This window comes from Anolis carolinensis, chromosome 3 (genome assembly GCF_035594765.1).
Source record: "Anolis carolinensis isolate JA03-04 chromosome 3, rAnoCar3.1.pri, whole genome shotgun sequence".
Classification (NCBI taxonomy): domain Eukaryota; kingdom Metazoa; phylum Chordata; class Lepidosauria; order Squamata; family Dactyloidae; genus Anolis; species Anolis carolinensis.
In genome coordinates this window covers 2,103,859-2,119,579 of record NC_085843.1, presented here as the reverse complement: position 1 = coordinate 2,119,579, position 15,721 = coordinate 2,103,859, and the positions used below count along the sequence as shown (strand labels likewise).

The window sequence follows — 15,721 nt, the reverse complement described above, 5'->3', positions numbered from 1 at the left end:
AATGAACTTACAGTAACAACACTGTCGGAAATTAAATGCGTAAAAAGTTCTGTCCTTGCTGCCTAGAGAAACAGCTTTGGATCTGGGCGGGAGGCAGAGTGCGTTGGATCATCCAGAACGTTGGATAAGCGAGACTCTACTGTAATTCTATTTTAATGCTTATATATGCTTTGGGTTTTGTATCTGCTCATTGTGTGATACATATATATTAGTGCCAATGGCTTTGAGAACTTGTGTCAGTCAAACTCTCTTCCAGAAACGAAAAAGGCGCCAAAAACAACCAAACACTTTTCTGAGGTAAAAGGCAGAGTGCGCCTGCGCCGGCGTCATTTTGGTTTCGGGCGACGATAGCTCCGCCCTCTTCCCTCACTTTATGGCGCTTGGCTGGGAAAGAATTGTAGGATATGCCCTTAATCAAGATGGCGACTGGAAATAGGCGGAGCTACGGCGGCGCAAGAGGGACAGCGGCGGTTGGCGGGAGAGCGGGAAAGAGGCACTTTGACACAGAGTGAAGAAACTCTTTGCTGAAGGAGGAGGACGCCATGCACGTCGTCAAGCGAGGTAAGCAAGGGAGTCACTCATCCCTCAAGGCTTCTTTAAACAATAAACAAAATAGTACGCACTTTATTTACATTATTTATATTCTGAAGCAGGCCCAAAGGGGAGCCTCCGCCTGGGACTGCAGCTCCCATCATCCCCCAACATGATCTATGTGTGTATACCTTTGTTTACAGCTAGGAAGAGGCCTGAAAGGTGTCAACTTCAAAGCCCAGCATGCTCAGGAGGCAGAAATGGAGCCTAAGTGGAGAGTGGGTTGCAATTCCCATCATCCCCATAAAGAATGTGTCTCTTTGTGAGCCTTTATTAAGAGCCAGAACGGTAGGCCAACTTGGGCCCTCCAGGTGTTTTGGACTGCAACTCCCACAATTCCTAACAGCCTAGGAATTGTGGGAGTTGCAGTCCAAAACACCTGGAGGGCCCAAGTTGGCCTACCGGCTGTTAGGAATTGTGGGAGTTGCAGTCCAAAACACCTGGAGGGAGGGCCCAAGTTGGCCCAGGCCTGAACTAGAAGGAAGTTTTATAGGTCAGGACTGCACCTCCCAGAATCCCCCGAGTTTGTGCTCTTCTTGTGTAGCTTTTATGGGAAATTCTAATCCTGGATTACAACTCCCAGCATCCCCAACCAGCACCTTCCTACACTGCCATATAAAATCCAGCAGCTTTCTAACTCGCTACTAAACACTCCGCAAAACTAATAGTAATAATACAGTAGAGTCTCACTTATCCAACATAAACGGGCCAGCAGAATGTTGGATAAGTGAATATGTTGGATAATAAGGAGGCATTAAAGAAAAGCCTATTAAATATCAAATTAGGTCATGATTTTACAAATTAAGCACCAAAACATCATGTTATACAACAAATTTGACAGAAAAGGTAGTTCAATACGCAATAATGCTATGTAGTAATTACTGTATTTACGAATTTAGCACCAAAATATCATGATATATTGAAAACATTGATTACAAAAATTCGTTGGATAATCCAGAACGTTGGATAAGCGAGTGTTGGATAAGTAAGACTCTACTGTAATAACTTCATTTAATCCCTGCCATCATCTCCCCAAGGGGACTCGGGGCAGCTTACATGGGGCAGAGCGCGAACAACATAATTAAATAAAAACAACATACATACAGTACACAGTATAACAAGATAAAAACAAGTCCATTGTATGCTTTTATTGCTGTGTTTTATCATGTGTTTTATAATGACTGTGGTTTTATTTTATGCCTTTTAATTTTATTTGTGTGTTTTTTTTAATTTGATACCACTGCTTGTTTTATATCTGTGAGCCTCCCGAGTCCCTCTGGGGAGATGATGGTGGGGTATAAAAATAAAATTGTTATTATTATTATTATTATTATTAAATACAGTAGAGTCTCACTTATCCAACATTCGCTTATCCAACGTTCTGGATTATCCAACGCAGTAGTCAGTGTTTTTGTAGTCAATGTTTTCAATATATTGTGATATTTTGGTGCTAAATTCCTGAATACAGTAATTACTACATAGCATTGCTATGTATTGAACTACTTTTTCTGTCAGATTTGTTGCATAACATGATGTTTTGGTGCTTAATTTGTAAAATCATAACCAAATTTGATGTTTAATAGGATTTTCCTTAATCTCTCCTTATTATCCAACATATTTGCTTATCCAATGTTCTGCCGGCCCGTTTATGTTGGATAAGTGAGCCTCTACTGTACAGTATAAAACAGAGATATTATAATAGTTAATAATATCAGTCAACCACCAAATACAATTCTGTCATCTACATAGGTGGAGGAACTGAAGCATCTGTGCAAGAGTACAGTGATGAAATAAAATGCATAGATAATAAAATAGGGACCTAATAAATACTGGATAATACCGTATGGGGTTAGCATTCTAAACCAAAAACAAGCACACCAACCTCATACAAACCTACATTAATGCGCGCACACCAACCTACAAAGACACCACTCAATGGAGAGACAATTCAGTGAACCTCAGGCCCATTCTACACTGCCATACAGTCCCGTATCCGATCCCAGATTATCACTTTGAACTGGATTATAAGGCAGTGTAGACTCATATAACACTATGTAACACGATTTTTGTTCCTGGGTTATCAATGTCTTTTCCTAATTGGTTCTATCCTAAAAACATGGAAAAGATTTATTTTAAACTGCAATAACTTTGTTTCTGCGGGAGGGACATCTTGCTATAGCACATTTTGCCTTTTTTTTAATGATAGAACCAATTTGGAAATGACATAACCCAGGAACAAAAATCGTGTTACGTAGGCCCCTTCTAGACAGTTGTATAATGTCCATATAATAATAATATAATAATTATAATAAATTTATTTTTCTATCCCACCTCCATCTCCCCGAAGGGACTTGGGGCGGCTTACATGGGGCCAAGCCCAAAATCAAAATATGAACAGAGTTAAAACATAAAACACTATCAGCAAAACAGATCAAATAAAACAAAACAGATTGAAACACAGTAATACAATATAACAATAATAACAAAATGAAATGGTAAAATGATAAAAACAAACATCACCACTATTGGATAGAAAGGGGGGCGGTCAAGTTAAAAAAATGCAAAAGTATATACAGTAGTTACAAGACATTGTAATAAAGTGCCTGGACAAAGTGTCAAAAAGTTATCTAGGAGAGTTTGGGATAGGGTAGGAAGTCAAGTTGTTTCCAATACTGGGGCAAAATAAAGTGCAGAAAAGCAATATTTCTATAGGAGGGGTCTGTTGTGTGGTTAATTATTCGAATGCACACATATTTGCTTTAAATTGGATTATATGGCAATATAGACTAAAGCCCCTTCCACACAGCAGTATAAAATCCACATTGAACTGGATTCTATGGCAGTGTGGACTCAGATAACCCAGTTCAAAGCAGATATTGTGGATTATATTCCTTGATATTCTGGGTTGTATGGCTGTGTAAAAGGGCTTTAAAGTAATCCAGTTCAAATCAGATAATGTAATTTTCTGCTTTTATAATCTGGATTTTCTGGCAGTATAGAAGGGGCTTCAGTGTTATATGAGTCTACATTGCCATATAATCCAATTCAGAGTGATAATCTGATACTGGATTGTAAGGAAGTGTAGACGCGCTTCATAGAATTGTCTCTCTAGTGGTGTGTTTGTGTACACATGTATACATTAATGTAGGTATGTTTTAGGTTTAGGGCCCTTCCACACAGCCGAGTAACCCAGAATAATCCCAGGTATTTGCTTTGAACTGGATTATCTGAATCCACACAGCCATATAATCCAGTTCAATGTGGATTTTATACAGCTGTGTGGAAGTGGCCTAAATTTTGTAGAATGTTTAGCAGTTAGTTAGAAAGTTGCTTAGTTCTAGCAATACACACACATACACACATACATATATATAGTATTTTATGTTTTCCTTATTTTTGAGAAAACCTTCCTCTCTTTTTGACAGATGGCCGCCATGAGCGTGTCATGTTTGACAAGATCACCTCCCGGATCCAGAAGCTGTGCTACGGTCTTAATGTGGATTTTGTGGATCCGGTAAGTGGCTTCAGTGTTTCTCATACAGCTCCTGTTATGTGGTTGTCTTGAAATAAACAAGATAAAATCAGAATGGTTTTATACAGAAGAAAGGCAGGATCCCCAAAATAAACAGACAAAAGTTATTGAATGTATTGATCAAAGTGATAACAATAATATTGGCAAGATAACATTGTGTTTCTGTGTCAGACTTTCTAAAAAAATAGTTGAAACTTCGCTTCATATGCAGAAGGCTCAACATTCTATTTTACTTTGGAAACTGATATGTTTCTTTCAGTTGCTGAAATCACTTTGCTATTTCTTTATATTGAAAAAGCTTCTCGTGCCATTCGAGACAAAAAGACACAAACAGTACCATTTCACTTACCAGTGTTTTAAACTCAAATGTCTCCTGAACATTGTTTGATGTTTTAAGACACATTTGTCATCTCTTACGGAAGCAGTTTTATCTCAAGATTATTCTCAGGCTTCTTCAGAGACGGTTTGTTCTCTGCTGCTCTGGAGACTAAGACACAGCAATGGTTTCAAATGTCAGGAAAAGAGATTCAGTCTAAACACTAGGAAGGACATCCTGATGGTTAAGAGATGCTCAAAAATGGAATCTACATCTGCCTTAGAATCTGTTGGTCTCCTTCTCTGGAGGTTTTGAAGCAGAGGCTGGTTGACCATCTGTCAGGAGGGATTGGATTGTGTCTTTCTGACTGGATAGCCTTTGAGGTCACTTCCAAGTCTAGATTTCTGTGGGTCTATGAAAACATCACACAACTCTTTGGAAGTGAAGCAGTTTGAGCAGACCGCTTTGTGCTCAGGGAGTAGCTTTGGATTTAAGTCTGAAAGATCTGGATTCAAAGCTTGAACCATGAAGCTGGTGAAGGTGGTTAACTGAGCTGTTTTTGTAAATCTTTTTTAAAGTTATTTTTAAATTAGATTATATAAGTAGAGTATAATATTTCACATTTACATTACAAAAAGAAAGGGAAAGACAAAATTTTTCCACATATTTACTCAAACAATTTTTTGTGTAACTTTTTTTTTTGTAATTCTTAGCCTTTTCATTTCTATACTTGTCTACTAGTTATATCTTAACCTGTTTATCCCCTTCCCTCCAGGAACAGTTTTACCTCTCTTTTAAATATTATTCTATTTATTCAATCATGGATATAGTCTGATTCAGTTTCTTGTATTTTCTGTTCCCTTTTACTCTGGCTATTAGCTCTTTCCATTTTGAGTCTCAGTTCTTCTTAGAATGTCCATTCGTATATTTAATTCTTCTTTCAGTAATATATTTCTAAATCATGTGGTCTGCTAAGTATTCCAACCATTTTCTTAATATTTCCCATTTTCTGTTCTTTTTCCAACCCCAGGAAATCATTGCTTGTGCAGCTTTTATCTTATATTTTTGCAATTTCGGTCCATTCTTTTTAGTCAACAATATTTATCCCTAATATTTCCTCCAGGTGTTTTTTAATCTTGTTTCAAGGCTCTGTTTCCAGAGCTGTTATGAGGGGAGGATTTAAATGTTTTATGTGGTGGACGCCCTGAGTCCCCTCGGATGAGAAGGGCGGGATATAAATGTTGTAAATAAATAAATAAGGCAGAAGCTCTGGGCAAACTCCCTTCAGTAGAATTGTTTTTCGGATGATTCAGGCTGGCTTGCTTGTTGATGTTCTGCTTCGTCCTTGTCCAGGCTCAGATCACCATGAAAGTGATCCAGGGCCTCTACAGTGGTGTCACCACTGTGGAACTGGACACTCTGGCTGCTGAGACTGCCGCCACCCTGACCACTAAGCACCCCGACTATGCCATCCTTGCCGCCAGGATTGCCGTCTCCAACCTGCACAAGGAGACCAAGAAAGTCTTCAGTGGTGAGTGGAGGCCTTCGACCATAACGCAGCATCGCCTTTTGCGCTGCATCGCTCACTTGGTAACATGTTGATGGTGTGCCAGTAGCAAAATATTTCCAGACAGGACACATGCAACACAGTTAATGCATATCATACGGATGTAGAATATCTGTGGATTTGGTTTTTAACTTAATTGTTTTTATTTCTAATGATATTTAATTCTGTTTTAATATTTTTATATTTTAAATCATATTTAAATGCTTATAATGTAACAAATCAGGGGTGCAGTGGTTTTAACTTTGAATATGCATTGAATATGTTTGAATGGTTTTTAACTGAATTTTTAAATACAGTTTATATTTAATTCTGTTTTAATGTTTATAATTTGTATATTTTAATTTCTGTGCTAATGCTTTTATGTACTCTTTAGGAGAGACAAAGCGGGATATAAATAAATATAATGATAATATATAATATAATATATATGTATTACTGTTTTATCTTTTTATAGTGTGATTTGTATTATGTTGCCTATGTTTTGTTCTATGTTGTTTGGGCCTCTGCCCCATGTAAGCCGCCCCGAGTCCCCACGGGGAGATGGTGGCGGGGTATAAATAAAGTTTTATTTTATTTATTTATTTTATTATAATAATAATAGTGATGATGATGATGATGTAAGTCACTTTGGCTTTTCTCATGGAGAGAAAATGCGGGATATAAATAAACACAAACGTAATAATGTAATAATAATACTGAGGAAATGATATCATTTTGTTTGATGAGGCATAGCTTCATTCAAAAACCTAAATGTCTCAGCGTCTGCCTTAAGAGTGAATGCTAACATTTAGGAAACACTGTGCAAACACCAAGCACAAAGTAGCTGCATGCAGTAACATCCTGCAAAACTTACTAATAGCACATGGGATGCAGACCCAAAATTAATACGAGCATCAGCCCTGGCCTTGTCTTACTCAACTGCTGAGGATGCCTGCCACATCTGACATAAATCTGCCCACGGTAATTAGTTCGTATTATTATTTTTATATTTATTTATAACCTGCTTTATCTCTCCTGAAGAATGCTCAAAAGCAGCTTAACATAAAAGCATTAGCACACAATCTAAAATATACAAATATACTGACATTAAAACAGAATTAACTATAAACAGTATTAGAAAATTCACAGTTAAAACCATTCAAACACATGCAATGCATATTTAAAGTTAAAACCACAGCACTCTGAATTAGCCAAATGATTCCCTGGATTTTAGCCCTCTTATCCTTTGCCTCCATCTCAAGTGGGATCTATATTGTAAATGGGGTCCCATAACTGAGGTGCTTTGAACAATTGGGGTTTCCTATGGAAATGCAAAATATTTTCATTATTAGAGGTTGGACTTACCTTTCTCTGTATAGAAAAAGAGAAATTATATTTTAAAATAGGGTGTGCATGCACGATAAGAGCCATAATATGCAAGCAGCTATGCAATCCACTGGGAAATCATGTCTGTCCAGACACAAGGAAATAAGCCGGACCCAGAATTCAACTCCTTTAAAAACAAACATTACTCCTGAAAACATGGCTCTTCCAGCAGGCCGTCGATAATTGATCCAGTATGTCTGACCTCTTGCATCTCCAATAATAGTCCCGTATTTACGCCTCTTCCAGCACTTTGAAGACGATGACAATTTGGATAATTCTCCCCTCCTGATGATTTTGACAAACTAACACTTTGGCCCAGGTTTTTTTTAGATTTTATCCAAGATTTTACTTTTTGTCCTTGAATGTGATTTTATGACTTGTTTTTATTGTTATTATCTGTTTTATTGCTTTGTTTTATTGTTGTGGACTGGGCTTGGCCCCATGTAAGCCGCTCTGAGTCCCTTCGGGGAGATGGGGCGGGGTATAAAAATTATTATTATTATTATTATTATTATTATTATTATTATGAATTTGTTTATTATAGATTTTTATTCCATTTTTCTGGAACAAGTGTGTTCGAGCCAACTCTGAATCAAAGCTCAGATAATAAATGCACAGCAAAGCAATAAAATATCATATGCCCACAATGAGGAAAAATACCCTTTTTCAGTATTGTAGTTGTTGTTAAATATGTAATATTAATGTTTATTTTCAGGCTTGTGTGTTAATAATGGCAGCTCAGAATGCTCTTAATACAGGCATGGGCAAACTTGGGCCCTCCAGGTGTTTTGGACTTCAACTCCCACAATTCCTAACAGCCTACCGACTGTTAGGAATTCTGGGAGTTGTAGTCCAAAACACCTGGCGGGCCCAAATCTGCTCATGCCTGTGGAAGACAGCTTAATGAAATAAATGTCAGTTGGAATAAAACGGTCCTCATTGCAGTGAAGGGTCAGATGGGCTTCTTCTGTGTTTCTGCAGAGACAACTCTGGAAAAAAAAACGCACTTGATGCTTCATTTCTTCTCCCAACTTCTTTTTTTGTGAATAGATGTGATGGAAGACCTGTACACCTATGTGAACCCTCACAACAGCAAGCATTCTCCCATGATTGCGAAGGAGATGCTGGACATCGTTTTGGCCAACAAAGACGTACGTGGCACTTTCAAGGCTCCTTTATTCCCTTTCTTTCCTGAGTGTGTTGAGTAAAAGTGAAGTCAACCCTTCTCAGTTTGGCAAAACACAGTCCTTAGACTGTAATGTTAGATATCAGCCTGGTGACACAGGATTATGTACTCAAAGAATAAGTGACAGTAATGTTCTGATCACATGTTGCGAGGGGAAATCAGTATAAAAAGAGAAATGCCACATTTTCAGAATGGCACTATTGCTCTTACAGTTGTTTGTAAACTATTGTGTGCAGAAATTCTAATACATAGAATTAAATGGACCAACAAAGCGAGGAGAGATTCTGTGTTTTCCAGAAGCACCAGTTGGCGTATTTCCTGTTATATCAGATTCAGTATTTAGCCTTTTTTTCTTTTTTGAATTTTTATTGAAAGTTTTTATATTGCAATTGGAAGAATGGTATAAGGAGATTTGGGATATTGCGATAAATGATCAATTGACATTTAATATTAAGATTAAAAGAGGGTTGTTAAAAAAGGATGATTTTGGGAAGATATGGGGAAAACAGGGTTGTTGTATGTATTCTGGGCTGTATGGTCATGTTCCAGAAGTATTCTCTCCTGACGTTTCGCCCACATCTATTTATATTATATTAAATTTATAGAGTTTGTATATGTAGAAGGTAAGGGGGAAAAACTTGTAAAAGAAACAATGGAATTTTGGAAATAAATATTGTAATTGGCTGGTCTGGGGTGAAGGGATAGCACTAGGTGAAGGGTAACAAAAGATAAATAATATGAGTATGTAATATAGCTAGGGAGTGAAAATACTATAGGAGCTATGATATACATAACTCTATTGCAAATTTGTTAATGTACAATTTTTCAATAATTAAATAAAATGTAAAAAAAAGTTTTTATATTGTATATACAGCGAAAGAGTGAGAACATGTTTCATAGGAAAAGTCAAGAAAAATATGGTAGAAAAAGAACAAGATAGAAAGAGTTGAAAGAAAAAAAGAAGAAAAAATTTAAAAGGAAAAAAAATGTTTGTTGGGCTTCCTTTCTGCTTCCTTCTGTTCATTTCTCTTAAACATTTTAGTTTAAATTTTCTCTCCCTTTCAGTATTTAGTCTTAACTTGCTGTTTCTTTTCCACAGCGACTGAATTCTGCTATAATTTACGATCGAGATTTCTCCTACAATTATTTTGGCTTTAAGGTAAAGAACTGTTTGTTTGTTTTCTATGAAGGACTGTAACTGATGAGGTTTCAAAGGGGAAGTCCTCCACTTTATGTACCAGCGAAGGCAGCCTACCAAAATTAACAACCTTCCTGATGAGTGTTTTGCTAAACTTCTAAGGAAAACGTGTTGTTGAAGGTTTTCATGGCCGAGATCACAGGGTGGTTGTGTGTTTTCCGGGCTGTATGGCCGTGTTCCAGAAGCATTCTCTCCTGACATTTCACCCACATCTATGGCAGGCATCCTCAGAGGTTGTGAGGTATATGATGCCTGCCATAGATGTGGGTGAAACGTCAGGAGAGAATGCTTCTGGAACATAGCCATACAGCCCGGAAAACACACAACAACCTTTCTAAGGAAACTTCAGAATGTCTGGAAATTGGGTTTGATAATCTCAATCTCAAATTCATAAAGGAAACAGTGATTGGAAGAAAGTGAAATTGCAAATCTTACTTCATCATGTTAGTGTCTGAAGAGGGTGGTCTGATTTTTGTTGTTTCTTCCTTCTCTTTAAGACACTTGAGCGCTCGTATCTTCTGAAAATCAATTCTAAAGGTATGTCTTACTTAAGTATTATCTCAGTTCTCATATTTACAACATTCAATGTGCAGTAGAGTCTCACTTATCCAACATTCTGGATTATCCAACGCATTTTTGTAGTCAATGTTTTCAATATATCATGATATTTTGGTGCTAAATTCATAAATACAGTAATTACTACATAGCATTACTGCCTATTGAACTACTTTTTCTGTCAAATTTGTTGTATAACATGATGTTTTGGTGCTTAATTTGTAAAATCATAACCTAATTTGATGTTTAATAGGCGTTTCCTTAATCCCTCCTTATTATCCAACATATTCGCTTATCCAACATACTGCTGGCCCGTTTATATTGGATAAGTGAGACTCTACTGTACAGCAGAGTCTCACTTATCCAACATTCACTTAACTACTTTTTCTGTAAAATTTGTTGTATAACATGATGTTTTGGTGCTTAATTTGTAAAATCATAACCTAATTTGATGTTTAATAGGCTTTTCCTTAATCTCTCCTTATTATCCAACATATTTGCTTATCCAACGTTCTGTCAGCCCGTTTACATTGGATAAGTGAGACTCTACTGTATTTGGAAAGTTCTCAATAAAAATAACGAATAAATGAATGAATGAAAAATCCAAGACTTGCCCATATTTCTTCTGGGATGTTGGCAGTATTGTGCCTTTGGGAGTTGTGACCTTTTCTTTCTTTCTTGCTCCTGGTGCGCAGTGGCCGAACGTCCGCAGCACATGCTGATGCGGGTCTCTGTGGGGATCCACAAGAATGACATTGACGCGGCGATCGAGACCTACAACCTCCTCTCTGAGAAGTGGTTCACCCACGCCTCCCCCACCCTCTTCAACGCCGGCACCAACCGCCCCCAGCTCTCCAGGTGAGGCCCGGCTCCGGTGCATAGGTGTCCACTGACTTTTCTTGCACTGGCCTATGGTTTTAGGGCAGGCTGTGCAAACATTGTCCCTCTCTACAGGTGTTTTGGACTTCAACTCCCATAATTCCTAACAGCCAGTAGGCCAGGCTGTGGCGCAGGCTGGTGAGCAGCCTGCTGCAATAAATCACTCTGACCATGAGGTCATGAGTTCAAGGCCAGCCCGTGGCGCGGTAAGCACCCGTCAATTAAAAATAATAAATAGCCCCTGCTCGTTGCTGACCTAGCAACCCGAAAGATAGTTGCATCTATCAAGTAGGAAATAAGGTACCACTTATAAAAGTGGGGGGGCAAGTTTAACTAATTTACGACGTTGGAATGAGGAAGTGCCGTCAGAGTGGATGATGAAGCAGCTGCTCCCCCTGTGGCCAGAATCGAACATCCCCTCAGGAGAAGGTTAAATTGCCTCTGTGTCTGTCTCTGTCTCGGTTCTATGTGTATATGGGCATTGAATGTTTGCCCTGTGTGTGTATAATGTGATCTGCCCTGAGTCCCCTTCGGGGTGAGAAAGAAGGGCGGAATATAAATACTGTAATTAAATAACTAAGTCCAAAACACTTGGAGGGAGGACTGAAGCGAGGCTATTTGCTTACCTCCAAGATTTTGTTTTACTGCAAACTGCTAATGGGACATCAGGAGTTGAATTAAAATTATTATTGTAGTTATTGCAGCTAATGAGTGAGGGCGTTTGTTTACCGCCAGTGAGTGAGGCTCTCTCTTACTGCTACCGGGAAAGAAGCAATTGAAGCAAAATGTGTTGTTCTAGTTATTGCAGAGTGATAAACAGTCTGGAAAACAGGGTTGTTGTATGTTTTCTGGGCTGTATGGCCATGTTCCAGAAGTATTCTCTCCTGATGTTTCGCCCACATCTATGGCAGGCATCCTCAGAGATTATGAGGTATGGAGAAACTAAGCAAGGAAGGTTAATATGTATCTGTGGAAAATCCAGGGTGTGAGAAGAACTCTGCCAGTTGGAAAGCCAGTGTGAACAGAAAAGAGGAAACCATGGAAATGAACAAAATCTGGCTACAAGTATTTAAAAACTCAAAAATCAGAACAGTAAATAAGAAGCAACACCCTGAGTTCCAAGGGCTGCTAATGACTCTGAACAAAGGATGCCCTCAGGCAGAAATAGCCAGGAGATGAACCTTTCCAATGCTAATTAAGGTGATTAACTGCAACATTCACACTGGCTTCCAACTGACAAAGAGTTCTTCTCTCACCCTGGACTTTCCACAGATATATATTAATCTTCCTTGCTTAGTTTCTCCATACCTCATAACCTCTGAGGATGCCTGCCATAGATGTGGATGAAACGTCAGGAGAGAATACTTCTGGAACATGGCCATATAGCCCGGAAAACATACCACAACCCTGTGATCCTGGCCATGAAAGCCTTCGACAACACAGTCAGGGAAACACCGGGTACTTATTGACATCAGCGCCTATACCTATGAATGATTGATTTGGCACAAAGTGGTGTCAAACTGCATTAAGTCTACAGTGCAGATGCACCCAATGACCACAGGTTGCCAAAGTTATATAAAGGTATGCTTTTAATAAGAACAGTAATGGGCCCGGGCTGTGGCGCAGGCGGGAGAGCAAGCCAGCTGCAATTAACTGCAATGATTCACAGGAGGTCATGAGTTCGAGGCCTGCTCAGAGCCTATGTTTGTTTGTCTTTGTTCTATGTTAAAAGGCATTGAATGTTTGCCTATGTGTGTAATGTGATCCGCCCTGAGTCCCCTTCGGGGTGAGAAAGAAGGGCGAGATATAAATGCTGTAAATAAAATAAATAAATAATGTTGGCCTATGAAGTGGAATACAGTGTTACAAATAATAATAATAAAATTTATTTCTTATCCGCCTCTCCTCATGGCTCGAGTCGGGTTACAGCATAAAAATGACAACAACAACAACAACAACAATAAACACTTTATATACCACTTGAGAGGACTCAGGGCGGTTTCCAACATGAACATAAACAACATTTAATTGTCAAAAAATACCATACAGCAAAGTTAAATATAGTATTGTCGAAGGCTTTCATGGCCGGGATCACAGGGTTGTGGTATGTTAGTTAATGTGTAGTTAATTTAAGTGATTAACTACACATTCACACTGACCTCTCTCACCCTAGACTTTCCACAGATATATATTAACCTCTTTGCTTAGTTTTCTCCATACCTCACAACCTCTGAGGATGCCTGCCATAGATGTGGGCGAAACGTCAGGAGAGAATGCTTCTGGAACATGGCCACACAGCCCGAAAGACATACAACAACCCTTAAATATAGTACACATAATAAACAACTTCATAAGGCAGAACCAAAACAATGATATTAAAAACACATAAAATTACAAATCCAAATCAATATACTCCAGAATTAAAACTTAAACATTGTACAAATTGTATATACATATTTCTATAAAAAGTATTTCTATAGAATACATATTAAAATACAAAAAACAGATTAAACACAAGACACGCATTTACAATTCATGCTTAAAAGTGGCTGGGAAATGCATGGGTTTTGCTAAGGTAGTGGTTTTCGACCTGTGGGTCCCCAGGTGTTTTGACCTTCAACTCCAGAAATCCCAGCCAGTTTATCACCTGTTGGGATTTCTGGGAGTTGAAGGCCAAAGTATCTGGGGACCCACAGGGTGAGAACCACCGTGCTAAGGAATCCTTGCAGTTGTGGCTTCCCTGTGGTCTTTGTTGCATGGTGTGCATTTTCTTTGCTTCACTCCAGCTGTTTCCTGCTGTGCATGAAGGACGACAGCATCGAAGGCATCTACGACACACTCAAGCACTGTGCGCTCATCTCCAAGTCGGCCGGAGGGATCGGCCTCGCCGTCAGCTGCATCCGCGCCACCGGGAGCTACATCGCAGGGGTGAGTTGCCGTTTTGAACATGGCCACGCTGGGCTCTCGTGTTTCCTGCAAGTGACTGCTTTCCAAAACACTTAGTGGCTGTGTTGCTGGTGTATCCTCTATTGTACTTGCAAACATGCAATGCTGAATACAATCATAAGTACCAATATAGAAACGAACCAATTGGATCAGGCAAGCCCCCACCCTGGTAGCATTCAGAAAGAGCTTGAAAACCTGGCTCTTTACTCAGGCCTTTAGATAAAGATTGCTAATCCAGAAGCAATCTGTATCTGTGACCATTCTTGTACCGGTTTGCACTTTTTACCTTTGTCAACTTGATATAGACACAGGGTCTATTCCCATCCCAATTTGCACTTCCAAGAATTTGCAGCACTTTTATCAGTCACCTCGTGTTTACAATATATATATGGTGCACCTTACCCAGTCTACTTTTACAATCTCTCCATTTTAATCCATGTTTTTATTAGTTCTTGTTTTTTATTGGCTAATGTTTAAATTTTTTAATTGTGCATGTCTTTTGTCTATTGTTGTGTTTTATATTGTTATTGTTTTTATTCAGGCTTGGCCCCATGTAAGCTGCCCTGAGTCCCCTTTGGGGAGATAGAGGCGGGGTATAAAAATAAAGTTATTATTATTATTATTATTATTATTATTATTATTATTATTATACCAGAAAGAAGCAACAACTGCAATAAAATATAACAAAAATTAAATTATGACATAACCTTCCAATTAATTTACATCTTACATAAAAACATTAAGCATAAATTTTATAAAACCACCCTCAAGGTTCATTTTAAATAGTTATCAAAATATTATGCGACCAATAAAGCCAGCATTGAGCCTTTTCAGAGCCAGAGAAGAGAGCAAGCAGGCAATATATTAATTAATTTTTAAAAAAACAATACAAGGAAAGCAGATTTTCATAATTTTCATCCTAGACACAACTATACAGAAACTATTCTGCAAATGTTGATTTTTGTTTATTTTTGCTCCATATTATCCTGTTCCCTATAGAACTGCATAACCACACTTATATCATTCCTCTGATTCATCAGTCCCAACAGTTGATGTTTGCCCCCTGTTTTTGCTGAAAAAAATGTGATAAACAAGTGTCAAGGACAGAACGCCACAAGATTCAAAGTAACAGAGTTTATTAGATTACAGAACTCAAAAATGCCCGTAAAACACAAGGGCCAGGCAGTTTTTGCCTTTAGGAGCAAAAAGGGGCAAAAGTAAATGTTCAAAAGATAAACCGGATTAAACCGGAGTTTAATCCGGGTAAAAACAAACTGCTTGCTTCAGCCTGGGTATAAACGAAACGAAAGCCAAGGAACAAAAGATACAAAGAATGCAACTAATTGGCAGCAGATTCCTCTCTGCTGCCAACACTGTGCTTAGAGTAACTTGCGTCGCTCCCCCACACACACAGCAGACAGGATCTCCAACACGAGTAAATCAGCCAAGGATTGTAGCAGTTGAGTAGACCAGTTCCGTTCCGTAGATCAAAGCCAGAAGCAGACGTTTGTAGTTTTTCCAAGTCCAAGAAGGGGGGGAAGACAAGCCGTGGTCAGTTCAGTCCGAGTTCTCAAAGCAGGAGATGG

The 15,721-nt window shown here is 38.6% G+C and overlaps 1 protein-coding gene across 1 annotated transcript in view; it reads left to right on the top strand.

Moving 5' to 3' along the window:
* The first annotated feature begins 403 nt into the window (after window positions 1-403).
* Window positions 404-15,721, top strand: part of rrm1 (ribonucleotide reductase catalytic subunit M1) — a 42,580-nt gene continuing 27,262 nt past the window's right edge. Inside the window, exons 1-8 of the mRNA XM_062974386.1 lie at window positions 404-561; window positions 4,017-4,105; window positions 5,793-5,970; window positions 8,422-8,522; window positions 9,657-9,716; window positions 10,253-10,292; window positions 11,006-11,168; window positions 13,976-14,117. Coding sequence (XP_062830456.1) covers window positions 543-561; window positions 4,017-4,105; window positions 5,793-5,970; window positions 8,422-8,522; window positions 9,657-9,716; window positions 10,253-10,292; window positions 11,006-11,168; window positions 13,976-14,117 — 792 coding nt within the window. The 5' untranslated portion in view covers window positions 404-542. The remainder of the gene's footprint in view (window positions 562-4,016; window positions 4,106-5,792; window positions 5,971-8,421; window positions 8,523-9,656; window positions 9,717-10,252; window positions 10,293-11,005; window positions 11,169-13,975; window positions 14,118-15,721) is intronic.